Raw genomic sequence first — 12,991 nt, 5'->3', positions numbered from 1 at the left:
TTCAAATTTTTAATTTCCATAAAAGAAAACATTGCATGTGTATTAAAAAGAAAGAAAAATTTAAAATGCAAAAATATACTATATATAAATATATATATCTTATTGTCCAAAACAACAAGAACAGAATGGTAAACATACTGAGCATTATATACTTGTGTGTATGTATATATTTCCATATACATATGTGCAACTGCATATACATGTGTGTGTATGATAAAAGTAATTGTATATTTTCGCAATTGAATTTATCGCTATATTATGAATGTGAGGCATAAAAAATATATATATTTAAAACATGATAAAAAAACAAACACTTTTTTGCCGCAACGCTAATAAGTCGAATTACAAGAAAATAATAATATAATGTAACTGCAATACATACATAAATGAAACAAACGACAAAAACAACAGAGTAAAAGAGAGTAAATGACAACCAGACGGAAACCCAGGTGTAGACGTAAATTGTATGCATATAATAGAGGCAAAGATTGATGTATCAGTGGAAAGTTTAAGTTTATTGAAATTACAGTTTCTTAATTACCAACAAAAAAAATTAAATAAATAAATCATAAAAAAAACCAACTAAACAGACTCTTTGTTTTCATTTGGAATATTGTGGGAGCGATCTTAAGCGAAAGGTGATAAAACACCGATAAACAAACAGTCTGATATACTCTCATCTACATTAAGTGTCAAACAATACAAAAATTCGTAAAATAAAAAAAAATTAAACTTTTCTGGTACAATGCCCAAAGAAAAACATATAAAAAAGTCATAAGTGAATAAAATGCGCCATATTCTAAGAATTTTCTATGCAGATCGATGTATGCTTTTGAAATATAATCGTTAGCTGAATTGGTGGCATGCATTTAAACAAATTTCGAGTATTAGCTAAATTCCAAAAAAGGTATGAATGCAAATCAATTCTCTAACAATATAATGTGTATCGATATCCGTTTGCAGTATTTGTGGCTGCAATGAGCGGATACCAAAGCCTCATCCTTGCTATTTAAAATTATCCAAGATTTCCGAAAATCGGATGGGCCAAACACTTCACCAAAGGTTCAAGGTGAGAACCACCCACTTTTTTTTAGTAAGATTATCGTATTGATAGCGTTTTATCTAGTTGAGCCAAGCAACGTTCTACCGTCGATGGATACATAGCTGTAGTAAAGACCAAGGCGATGGCTTCCACAAGGATTTGACTGATATCAAGACATATTTGAAAAAGACCAAAAGCTTGGAGAGGAAGTACGAGTTTTTGATAGCTCTTCGGGAACACAATAATGAATTGTATTACCGCTATTTTTGCGAAAGCCCATCTCAAGTGATATCGATCCTGAGTACAGCCAGAAGGATGGACCATGAGGCGATGCAAATCAACGTTCAAAATCAGAACCTATGTGCCATTCAAATGGAAACTCCGTGTTCGTCTGCATTAAAGATATGTAAAATGGACGGGCAACATATTCTTACTGAATCAGTTATGGATATAGTGGGTATCAACCTACAGAATTCTGTCGATGGGAAAATGAACAAAAGCGTCCTCGGAGAGACCAAAAAACTAAATATTTCATCTGAGAAACTAGAAGCACCGGAGTTACACTTGGAAAGGATCAAGGAAGTTTACAAATACGGTCCCAGAAACCGCAATCTCTATGTAAGTTGAATTATTCATTTTAGCTTTTACGTTCCGTTACGATTTCAAAAGAAATCAATAAGATACGATAACCGCCGGCATACACCGCTGGCCCCCGTGGTTCATCACCAGAAGAGAAAGCTCGGAGCTTTTACTCGCAGCGCTCAACAGCTGAGCAGCAACAGCTGTTCTTCACACGCACTCTTGCCTGTGGGTTGATCGTAAACAAAACGAGTCCAGAGCGTTTAATCGCTATTTTCCGTTCATTACAGCTCGAAAAAAATCATTAAGGTGATCGCCCCACCATCCGCAGAGATAAACCTAATCTATTATAGTCAGTGCCGTGTAAATCCAAACAACGCCCACATTGCATCAGACTTATCAGTCGCGCTTTCAGGAAAGCATTTTGGCCTGTTCGACAGCGTGTTAGTGTGCGTGTGTGAGTGTTCGTTTGCAGTGAGTCTTGCCAAAGGTCACCTTGAAACGTCAAAATGAAACCTCAGTTGTTCGCGCCGCCCGTAGAAACGGAAAAACGCTTCGCTGATAAAGAGCACGGAACGGAACCGAATATAATATTATTAAGTTATCTTTGGATATAATATTTATCCACACCGCCCCTCCTGTGACAGTCTCCCGCCTCTCTGCGCCTTTGGACTGATTGGAGAAAAGGAAAGGACTTTCTAGGGTGTATAAAATAACAATCTCCTTAATCTCCCTCCCAGTGGGTGTTTTCGGGGCCAGTGTGTGTGTGTCTGTGTGTGTACGCGCCTACCGGTAGCGAAGAAAGACGTTAACAGTCACAATTAAAACTTGATCAAAGAACAAATTCAAAGAAAATCCGCAATGAACTCCGAAATTAACCAACGTTTTCTGGCCCGCGGCTCGCAGAAGGACAAGGGGCTGGCTGTCTTCACCAGCGGGGGGACTCCCAGGGCATGAATGCCGCTGTGCGTGCATGTGTGCGTATGGCCATCTATTTGGGATGCAAGGTGAGTAGTGACCTCTGCCAAGTACTTTTAACACCCACCACCCACCAGCCACCACCCAAGCTCCAACACCCCCAACTGTAACAACAATTTGATCTGTAATTTACGTAAAATGCTTCGAATTATCAATGTACACCATTCTTATCGCAGGCATTGAACTTAGTTAATGGATTAGCAGTTAGACAATCTTTATCAGCCAACGAAGAAATTTCTTAAGCACCGAAGCAGCCGACGAGTGTATGTAACACACTTGTGTGCTGTCTGTGTATGTGTGCAGATGTGTCTGTGCGCATTGACATTGAGTTTATTTTGGGTGCTTTCACATGCGATTTTTATACCCGATACTCAAAATGAGTATTGGGGTATATTAGATTTGTGGTAAAAGTGGATGTGTGTAACGTCCAGAAGGAATCGTTTCCGACCCCATAAAGTATATATATTCTTGATCAGCATCAATAGCCGAGTCGATTGAGCCCTGTCTGTCTGTCCGTCCGTCCGTCCGTCTGTCCGTCCCCTTCAGCGCCTAGTGCTCAAAGACTATAAGAGCTAGAGCAACGTTGTTTTGGATCCAGACTTCTGTGATATGTCACTGCTACAAAAATATTTCAAAACTTCGCCCCGCCCACTTCCGCCCCCACAAAGGACGAAAATCTGTGGCATCCACATTTTTAAAGATACGATAAAACCAAAAACGCAGAATCGTAGAGGATGACTATATGTTCTAGAGTGTAAAATCTCAACCAGATCGTATAATTATTATAGCCAGAATCAAGAAAACAATTTCATTCTTTCTCGCTCTGTCTCTCTCTAACACACAGGTTTCATGGTCGGCTTTGCCAGTTGCAAAATATGAGTTCAAGGATCTCAGAACCTATAAGAGCCAGAGCAACCAAATTTGGTATCCACACTCCTGTGATATCGGACCTTGACCGTTTCGTGTCCAAATTTCGCCACACCCCCTTCCGCCCCCGCAAAGGACGAAAATCTGGGGCATCCACAAATCTCAGAGTCTATTAAGGCTAGAGTAACCAAATTTGGTATCCGCACTTCTGTTAGATCTCACTATAAAACGTATATCTCAGAATTTCGCCCCACCCCCTTCCGCCCCCACACAGGACGAAAATCTGTTGCATCCACAATATTGCACATTCGAGAAAACTAAAAACGCAGAATCATAGATAATGACCATATCTATCAGATTGCTGAATCTGGACCAGATCAGATAATTTTTATAGCCAAAAGGAACAAATCAATTTGCACTGGCTACGCAGCGCCCAACGTCACGCTCAGGCTGATTTTCTGTCTCTCGCACGCACTCTTTGTCGTTTCGTTTAATATTAGCGGCGTCTGCCGGAGGAGAGGCATACTGACTTAGTATCGGGTATAACCGTAGAGTTGCGGTGTCCGCAGCAACTCACAACGTTCCCCCTCGTTTCGACTAATTTCTGTTTCACTTTTTTGTTGTGTTCTAAGTTTCGATTAAAAATCTTCCATCTGACCAATTGGTTCGTTTCTATTCGAAGTTTTTGCTCCAAAAAATATGCAAATATTTTTTCAATTGTGCGTAATTGAAATTGATTAGAATAAATTTTGATGGCCATTTTAATAGTTTTGGGTCAATGAAACTGAAATTTGATGGTCTGATTGCCTGGATCAGTCTATGTCTTCGCAGTGAAGTCTGTCATTATTTTGGCAATGATAGCTATGGAAAACCAACGATTTATTAGGCAATAATTTTGAATAGATACTCGATACTTCGCGATAAAAGTTGATATCTACTATAATCAATACTATATAATTCAATCCACAGGCCTACTTCATCCGCGAAGGCTACCAGGGCATGGTAGATGGCGGAGACAATATTCAGGAGGCCAACTGGGCCTCGGTGTCCTCCATCATCCATCGCGGCTGCACCATTATTGGCTCCGCCCGCTGTGCGGATTTCCGTGAACGTGCTGGCCGCCTCAAGGCCGCCAACAACCTGGTGCAGAAGGAAATCACCAACCTGGTGATAATTGGCGGTGATGGCTCCCTTACCGGCGCCAATCTGTTCCGTCAGGAGTGGTCCAGCCTGTTGGATGAGCTGGTGAAGAATGGCAGCATCGCTGCCGCTCAGCTGGAGAAGAACAGTGTGTTGCACATCGTGGGATTGGTATGGAAGGAGAAATCTACTCTGCATTGAAATGATTAGCTAACGATTCAAATGATTTTTTCCAGGTCGGCTCTATTGATAACGATTTCTGTGGCACGGACATGACCATTGGTACGGACTCTGCACTGCATCGCATCATAGAGGCTATTGACGCCATTTCAAGCACGGCCTACTCACATCAACGCACCTTCATTATGGAGGTTATGGGTCGTCATTGCGGGTAAGAAGGGGTCCGGTAATTTAGGGGTTCTTCCAGATAGAGGGGCGGTGATTAATTGGGGACAACGCGATGATTCATATCTCCTAATGTCAATCCTGGAATATCTAGATATTTATCAGTGGTGGCTGGCGTTATATCCGAGGCAGACTATGTCTTTCTCCCTGAATATCCCCCGCCCACCGATTGGTCCGATAAATTAGTGCTTAAGTTGGAACAGGCAAGCGGAAACAGAGATCTGTTGAATGTTGCAGTCATTCATTTCGCACATTTCTGTATTTCTGTCATCATTGAATGCCTTCCAAGATACTCGTATCACTCGATCTTTCTGTGGATACTACTCGTCAACCCACCTATCCGATCCAGCCCATCTCCAAATTCCTTTTATGATTAATAAGTACATTTTCTAAATTGTATACATATATATATATATATATACAGTTATTTAGCACTTGTTGCCGGATTGTCTAGTGAAGCTGATTTCATATTCATTCCGGAAATGCCCCCGAAAGTCGATTGGCCAGATAGGCTGTGCACTCAATTGGCCCAGGCAAGAAGTTGAACTACAATATTTTCCACTCGCTTTCTTTGATCTCCAGCAAATAATGCACACTCGCTAGATACAAAAACCTATTAGTATAGTAGTGAGTTCTAAAGACACACGCGAAGGAGTTTGACTTTTATTATTTTACGCTCCATATTAACTCCTGCACACTCGATTTTTTCCATATATTTTGTATGGTATGGTCTGATCTATTGGATGATTCTGATTTATGCACAATTAACGTATGCGTTTGTCTCTTTCCCGTATCGCCTGCTGTATCACATTGTAAATAATCTTAAGTTTATCCACTACACCCCTCATCGATTCACAGCAACGTTTGTCAACATTTTCCTTTTTCTTTTTTTGTGTGTTTAATCTTTTCGTTTTAGTTACTTAGCCATATCCGCGGCTATAGCCACAGAGGCTGATTTTATGTTTATACCCGAAGAACCAGTGGATGTCACGTGGCAGGACGATCTCAGTATCAAACTCCATCAGGTCAGGCTGATTGCCCTCCTCCTACCTTCATTCGTTTTTTTTAGCGTTTACTCTATAAAAGTCTGAAGTTGGAATATCCAAAAATCTTTCTAACACCTCGTTTTTGGAATTTAATTTGAAGCCATAGCTTCAACTTGTGTATTCAATTGTATTGGGTTCTTTGGTCTCTCCTATATTATTTTCATGTTTCATTGTGTGTGTCTATTAACGTTCCCGGCTCTACTATCACTCATCCTCATTTCGATCTTTAAATCATCATCTACTTATGTCTATCGTCTACTTTTCATTGGTTTTAGGGGCTTATGCTTGTGCTTTTTATACAAAACTCCATATACATACAATATGAGCTGCTGCAGTGCGTTTTATAACATCTTTTAGTTCAATGCAAGTCATAAATAAATCCAAAATTTTTGAATACTTTAGTTTAAACCTAAAAAAAAGTTTTAAAACGCACTGCATTCATCAGCTTGAAGTAAAAAATTGTGGTATATGTAAATCGTACATCAATGTGTAAATACATTAAGCGCACAACACGCCTCTTTATCTCTATGAATAGAATACTGATACATAGTGATTTTTAAACAGGAACGATCGGCTGGCCAGCGTTTGAACATTGTCATCGTGGCTGAGGGAGCTATGGACCGTGAGGGAAATCCAATTACCGCTGAGGATGTTAAGAAGGTGATCGATGAGCGCTTGAAGCACGATGCACGCATCACGGTCCTCGGTCATGTCCAGCGCGGCGGCAATCCCAGCGCCTTCGATCGTATTTTGGTTCGTATCTAATTGAGCATTCCATCTTAAGCATTCCCTAACATGATCTGATCCAATTTCAGGCATGCCGCATGGGCGCCGAGGCGACTTTGGCTCTGATGGAGGCCACTAAGGATTCTGTGCCTGTGGTCATCTCTTTGGATGGCAATCAGGCCGTGCGTGTGCCGTTGATGGAGTGTGTGGAGCGCACTCAGGCAGTGGCCAAGGCCATGAAGGAGAAACGCTGGGCGGATGCCGTCAAGCTGCGTGGGCGCTCCTTCGAGCGCAATCTGGAGACATACAAGATGTTGACCCGCTTGAAGCCACCAAAGGAGTGCTTCGATGCCGAAGGCAAGGGCATCGAGGGGTACAGGCTAGCGGTCATGCACATTGGTGCCCCCTCTTGTGGCATGAACGCGGCCGTGCGCAGTTTCGTGCGCAATGCCATCTATCGTGGCGACGTTGTCTATGGTATCAACGACGGTGTCGAGGGTCTCATTGCTGGCAATGTACGTGAATTGGGATGGTGAGTCTGCACGTGATACTATACAGAGTTGAGCGGAGTGCATAACCGATCTCCTCTCCAGGTCGGATGTGAGTGGATGGGTGGGCCAGGGCGGCGCCTATCTGGGCACTAAACGCACCCTGCCCGAGGGAAAGTTCAAAGAGATTGCTGCTCGTTTGAAGGAATTCAAGATCCAGGGTCTCCTCATCATCGGTGGATTCGAAACTTACCATGCCGCCGGACAGATCGCCGATCACCGCGATAACTATCCACAGTTCTGCATCCCGATCGTGGTCGTACCCGCGACGATTTCAAACAATGTGCCCGGCACAGAGTTCTCGCTCGGATGCGACACGGGTCTGAATGAAATCACGGAGATCTGCGACCGTATCCGTCAGTCGGCCCAGGGCACGAAGCGTCGTGTGTTCGTTATCGAGACAATGGGCGGATATTGCGGCTATTTGGCTACGCTGGCGGGTCTGGCTGGTGGTGCGGATGCCGCGTACATTTACGAGGAGAAGTTCTCCATCAAGGACCTGCAGCAGGATGTCTACCACATGGCCAGCAAAATGGCCGAGGGCGTTTCTCGAGGTCTGATCCTGCGTAACGAGAAGGCTTGCGAGAACTATAGCACAGACTTCATCTATCGCCTGTACTCGGAGGAAGGTAAGGGTCTCTTCACCTGCCGTATGAACATCCTCGGCCACATGCAGCAGGGAGGATCGCCCACACCCTTCGACCGCAACATGGGCACGAAGATGGCGGCCAAGTGCGTCGACTGGTTGGCTGAGCAGATCAAGACTAACATCAATGCCAACGGCGAGATCACCTGCAAGGCTCCCGACACCGCCACTTTGCTGGGCATTGTGTCGCGTCAATACCGCTTCACTCCACTGGTCGATCTCATTGGAGAGACAAACTTTGAGTGAGTATCCCCAGATGTTGGGACTAGTTTCATGCGTAATTTCTCGAAATTTTCTCCGCCAGTCAACGCATACCAAAGAAGCAATGGTGGCTGCGTCTGCGTCCGCTTCTGAGAATCCTTGCCAAGCACGACTCTGCCTACGAGGAGGAGGGTATGTACATCACCGTCGAGGAGGAATGCGCCACCGATGCCGTTGCCTAGACGAACTCACGATGATGAAGCTGCCCATCCCCGTTTGATTTTTTTGCATTGCCCAGTGTAACTTGCTAAAGCACCATCTATTCTTCTATCCTTCGAATCTATCTCAATGATTGTTTTTAGTTTACAAACGCAACAAGCTATGACCTAAGTTTTAAATACATTTGATCCGTTTTTGTCATCTCTGCTACTGCTGGTCGCGACGATCAGAACGATGTTTGGGTCTAGGCCACTCTACTCATTTATGATTCGCTTCCTACTATTACACACACAACTATTTTAAGTCTGTCGAATTTGATTATTGAATGCCAATCATTTCATCAAAGTTCAGAAAAGTACATATACGAGTGTGTACATCCCTTAACCGTTGATTCTACATTGCACCGTCTATTAAAGGGCGCCAATCAAATGTTATCGTAAATTGTTGGATAATCTACGCCCCCACCAGCTATATTAAATGTTAAACTATTTATACAACAATTTATCGTAGTGAAATCTATGGCAATTCTCCCAAAAATGTTACGCCACACCAAATGTTTTTCCGAGTATTGTTGTTGAACCAAACAATGAAATACATATTGATATCACTAAATACTAAATACATAATCAACGACCTGTACTCATAATGTGCATCAAATTTTTTTGAAACCAACTGTATTTCTTTTTGGGAACCACAGCCATTGTTTGTTCTATAAAGAGGGTTTCGTCTCAGTAGAGAGGGAGAAGAAGAGCAGCACTATAAAAGAGTCCCAAGTGCTCGGCTTAAGCCCGCATAGGCATCGCTGTGGGATCCATAATTGGAAGAAAGGAGTCTACATAATAAATAGTGTACATAATAATATTTATTAAATCTACTAAATAAATGTGTTTCTTATGTGGTTTGGCATGTTTTGTATTGCACATATCCACTGCCTAATGCTACGAGCCATAAACTAATGAGATTTGTCGCGGGCTAATTCCAGGCGCTTTCGATACAATTCGTTGCGTGTCACCACATCTTGTATCCACCTCACAGTCTTCTGAACATTGTGGTATATGCCTAAAACAGAACAATCAATTAGTTTTCCAATCATATCGTAAGTTATTGTGGAATGATCGCACCTGGCTGGTGATCGACGCCACAGCCGAAGCCGGCGCTAGTGATGCCGACGAGTACAAATCGTCCGCGATCCTTGATCACCAGCGGACCTCCGGAGTCGCCTGTGAAGGACAACGAACTTGAATATCTTGCTTGTTCTGCTTGCCCCACTCACTCACCCAGACACGCATCCATGTGGCCATCCGAGTGGCCGGCACAGAACATTTCCGCCTTGATTTCCACATTTATTTGCTTGCTCTCGTGCCAGCGAATGCAGTCGAAGGTGGCTGATATGATGGCAAATGGCAGATATTGATGATGATGAGTGAGAGATTTGAAGAGCTACTCACTAATGATGGGGACGCTGGCCACCTGCAGCATGTTGGTGCCCGCATTCCCCAAATGTGCCTCGGTCTTACCCCAGCCGGCGATGAGGCCTTTGCGTCCGATCAACCGGATGGGATAATGGGGCAGGCAAATGGGCAGGATGTGCTCGCTGAAGGCCGTGGGGTGGGCCAGCTTCAGCAAAGCCAGATCGTAGCTGTCTGGCTGCGTCATGCGAAAGTTAAAGCGCGGATGGATGATCTTTTGCACTACGCTGTGCTTCTGCACTGGCTGCGGCTCGTTTATGTGGCCCAGATCCTGGGTATCCAGCTCCCCCAGATACACGGTGATATCCGGCAGCTGCGCCTGCTGTATGCAATGGGCAGCCGAGGCCACCATGTTGGCCGAGATTAGCACCCCGCCGCACTGGTACTCGGCTATGCGGATGTGCGCCTGCCACGGATACTCGGCGAACTGTGCCGGCCGGCCTCCGATGATACGCTTCTGTAGCGTGTTCTGAGCAGTTCGTGGCACCCCACACTCGGGCTGTAATGGATTGGAGGAGGCTCAATCGTCACTGGGGCAGCCACAAATCTTACCTGAACGTTGAGCAGCTCATTGTCGTCGCGACGCCGCAACTTGATACGCTTGGGCAGACTCTGCAGACTCATCTTGAGCTGGCCATAATCGATGAGATTCACCAAAGACGACGGATGCGGATGCGGCAGCTGCGACTGGGATAGATGCGGATGCTGGGGATCGGCGGCGATGCAGCAGCTGAAGAGCCACTTGTTGCTGCCACAGCCCTTAGCATGCTTGCCGCCCTGCAGCCAGCAGGAGAAGCTCAACTTGCGGCGGGAACGCCCAGCAACGTGTTGAGGATATCTGAAGGAGACCACGATCAATAGGCAGTTTGGGGGACTCTTGCACTTACTCACTGGCCTGGCCGTGGCTGAGGTGGCAGCATAGCAGGAGCAGCACTAGGAGCCACACCAGCAGATTCATTGTCACTATTCACTGTTCACTATTTGGAGTAGATATGATTACTGGTGGGTGTTAAGGCATTTAACACAATTTGTGGACTGTTAAATCTCCATTGGCATGAGCTCCGGATGGTTGCCAACGAAAGCATGACAGTTTCTTATTCACTTTTATGTAGCTGCGGCTCTTCTGGCCGTGCCTTCTGCTCTTTCTTCTACTTATATTTCTTATTACTGCTGCTGCTCCACTTTTACTCGGTGTCGTCTCTGTTTATGGGTATGGGTATGGGTATGGGCTTGTCTCGCGGATGACTCACGGCCGAGAGCTTTTACGGGGGAAGAGTTGTGGATGTGTGTCCTTGATATGAGAAAGAGATACGAGTTTTGGGGTCACCCGCTAAATGGGTCACCTGTCCGCACAGGCACGCACTAGCTAATGGATCTTTATATAACACTCATCCCAACGGGAAGTGTGCCAATTCACTTGGCTCGATGGCACAGTTTCCTTAGTGCTTTTACTTTTACCACCACGAGCAGCCATTGATGTTGCCCGCACGACTCACACATTTTCCGAAAACTTCTCCGCGAGATGGGGCTCGGTTCTCTAGATGGTCTGTAGATGGGAGGTGGAGCCGCCACAACCGCACGCGCCGCTGGCCAAACTCGAACTGGGCGCCGAATGCTTCCGCAGCAACAGGTTGGATCTTGGTTCTGGTTTGTCTTGGCTCTGCTGGTGGATGCAACTGCCACTACTGATGTGCTGTGTTCTTCATCTTTACTAATTATTACGAAATGCTGATGCCAGCAACGCAGGAAATGTGCCCCAGGTCTGTTATAATTATTTTATGCGACATAATTGCCACAACCGCTGGCATCTCGCCATCTCTTGGAATGGGAACACCACACGGCTGGAGGTGCGTTCCAGAGTCAGACAAAGGCGAACCACTGACCCCAAAGGGGGGAGCCAGCCCATCCATTTATGAAGTAACTTTCTAATTCGGGATTAGCATAATAAAACATATACTACCCACCTATTGTACGAGTGTACGAATAAGAACTGTTCTCCTAGCAGGCCTTTGCTGTTTCGGGTCTCTCTCGCCTTGTCAGTGTGGAGCCAAAGGTTGTTCTCTATTCAGTTCATCGTAGTTTGTTCTATTGTAAACACATGAAGCAGCATACACTACAGCAAAAAAGAAACAAAACAAAACAAGAACTACACTGAACACAAAACACAATTGGGAACGCACCACAGAATCGACTCTCGACGATAATCATGGGGCGTAATGATAACAGATATCACCAGGGCAGTGTTGCATGCGGCACTGGTATCTCGTACGTGCAGTGCCAGAATCTCAAGTACAACGTCCTAATCCTGGGCTGGCTGGGCGTGATCATATCCTCCGTGACCCTGGGCAGCTCCATGCTGACCCTCCACATGCACCCGAATATCGCACTGATGCTAAAGCAAGCGCCCCTCAGCATTGCCGCGGCCAACGAGCACCAGTTTCTGATGAATCGTGAGTAGAACCTTCCTCCCTAGATTATGTGAAATTCCTCTGACGCCTCCGTTTCCGGCTCCTTGCAGTGTTGACCATCTTTAGCTATTGCGCATATGGACTGTCGTTGATCAACGCGGCCGTCAGCCTACTGCTGCTCATTGGCGTGGCTCGGGTAAGAGGAAATGCTAATGCCCGAATAACATCCGTTTTCTTGACCTTTCCTCATCCTCCTCGTCTAAGGATATGAGCTGTCTGATGTATCCCTGGTTGATATTCCATGGCTTGATCTTTGGTTTTGGCCTGTATGTGGGTGTCTTCTATGCCACCGTGGGCCTCTTCATTGATCTGTCCAGCTTTTTGATGTGCCTTCTGGTATTCACGCTCGTTCTGGGTAAGCTCGTCGAAGAAATGATACATCCCTTAATACAGCTTAATATATCATATCGTTTCTACAGTGACCTTTTACAAGATCTATCACGAGGTCTTCACCCTATTCCGCGTGATGGGAGAGCAGTCGAAGTATGGGACTCTTGGCGGAGTCTTCTACAAGGATACCGAGCATGGTTGGACAGCAGCGGCTGGAGTTCCCTGTCAACAGGTCTACGTGCCCGTGCCCCTCAAACAGTAGCTGCACAAACAATCAAATACATTCTAATGAAATTTTAATAGAATAAATTGCGACTTCATTTCAAC

At 45.0% G+C, this 12,991-nt stretch overlaps 2 protein-coding genes and 1 pseudogene across 2 annotated transcripts; 2 read left to right on the top strand and 1 right to left on the bottom strand.

Annotated features, from left to right (window-relative positions):
• The first annotated feature begins 1,873 nt into the window (after window positions 1-1,873).
• Window positions 1,874-9,040, top strand: LOC117185935 (annotated as a pseudogene).
• Window positions 9,041-9,254: 214 nt separating this feature from the next.
• On the bottom strand, window positions 9,255-10,824 carry LOC108159489 (serine proteinase stubble). Its single transcript, XM_017292829.2, is given in 7 exon segments — window positions 9,255-9,456; window positions 9,519-9,617; window positions 9,675-9,782; window positions 9,846-10,365; window positions 10,419-10,672; window positions 10,675-10,704; window positions 10,758-10,824. Coding segments are annotated over 7 exon segments (1,185 nt in total). The 3' UTR covers window positions 9,255-9,349.
• A 1,083-nt stretch (window positions 10,825-11,907) lies between these two features.
• Window positions 11,908-12,990, top strand: LOC117193507. The gene is made up of 4 exons (XM_033398254.1): window positions 11,908-12,316; window positions 12,385-12,470; window positions 12,539-12,689; window positions 12,754-12,990. Exons 1-4 carry the CDS (start codon window positions 12,073-12,075, stop codon window positions 12,924-12,926), a joined length of 654 nt encoding a protein of 217 aa, XP_033254145.1. The 5' UTR covers window positions 11,908-12,072; the 3' UTR covers window positions 12,927-12,990.
• Window position 12,991: the final 1 nt, after the last annotated feature.

This window comes from Drosophila miranda, assembly GCF_003369915.1.
Source record: "Drosophila miranda strain MSH22 chromosome Y unlocalized genomic scaffold, D.miranda_PacBio2.1 Contig_Y2_pilon, whole genome shotgun sequence".
NCBI classification, from domain to species: Eukaryota; Metazoa; Arthropoda; class Insecta; order Diptera; family Drosophilidae; genus Drosophila; species Drosophila miranda.
The sequence above is the reverse complement of the archived record's forward strand: the minus strand, read 5'-3'. Positions and strand labels throughout refer to the sequence as shown.

Bases quoted from the DNA above. Each gene is read 5' to 3' on its own strand.
- LOC117193507 (XM_033398254.1), top strand. From the start codon at position 12,073: ATGGGGCGTAATGATAACAGATATCACCAGGGCAGTGTTGCATGCGGC. The intron at 12,317-12,384 runs GTGAGTAGAACC...GGCTCCTTGCAG, and splicing joins GCACCAGTTTCTGATGAATC to TGTTGACCATCTTTAGCTAT. The intron at 12,471-12,538 runs GTAAGAGGAAAT...TCCTCGTCTAAG, and splicing joins TGCTCATTGGCGTGGCTCGG to GATATGAGCTGTCTGATGTA.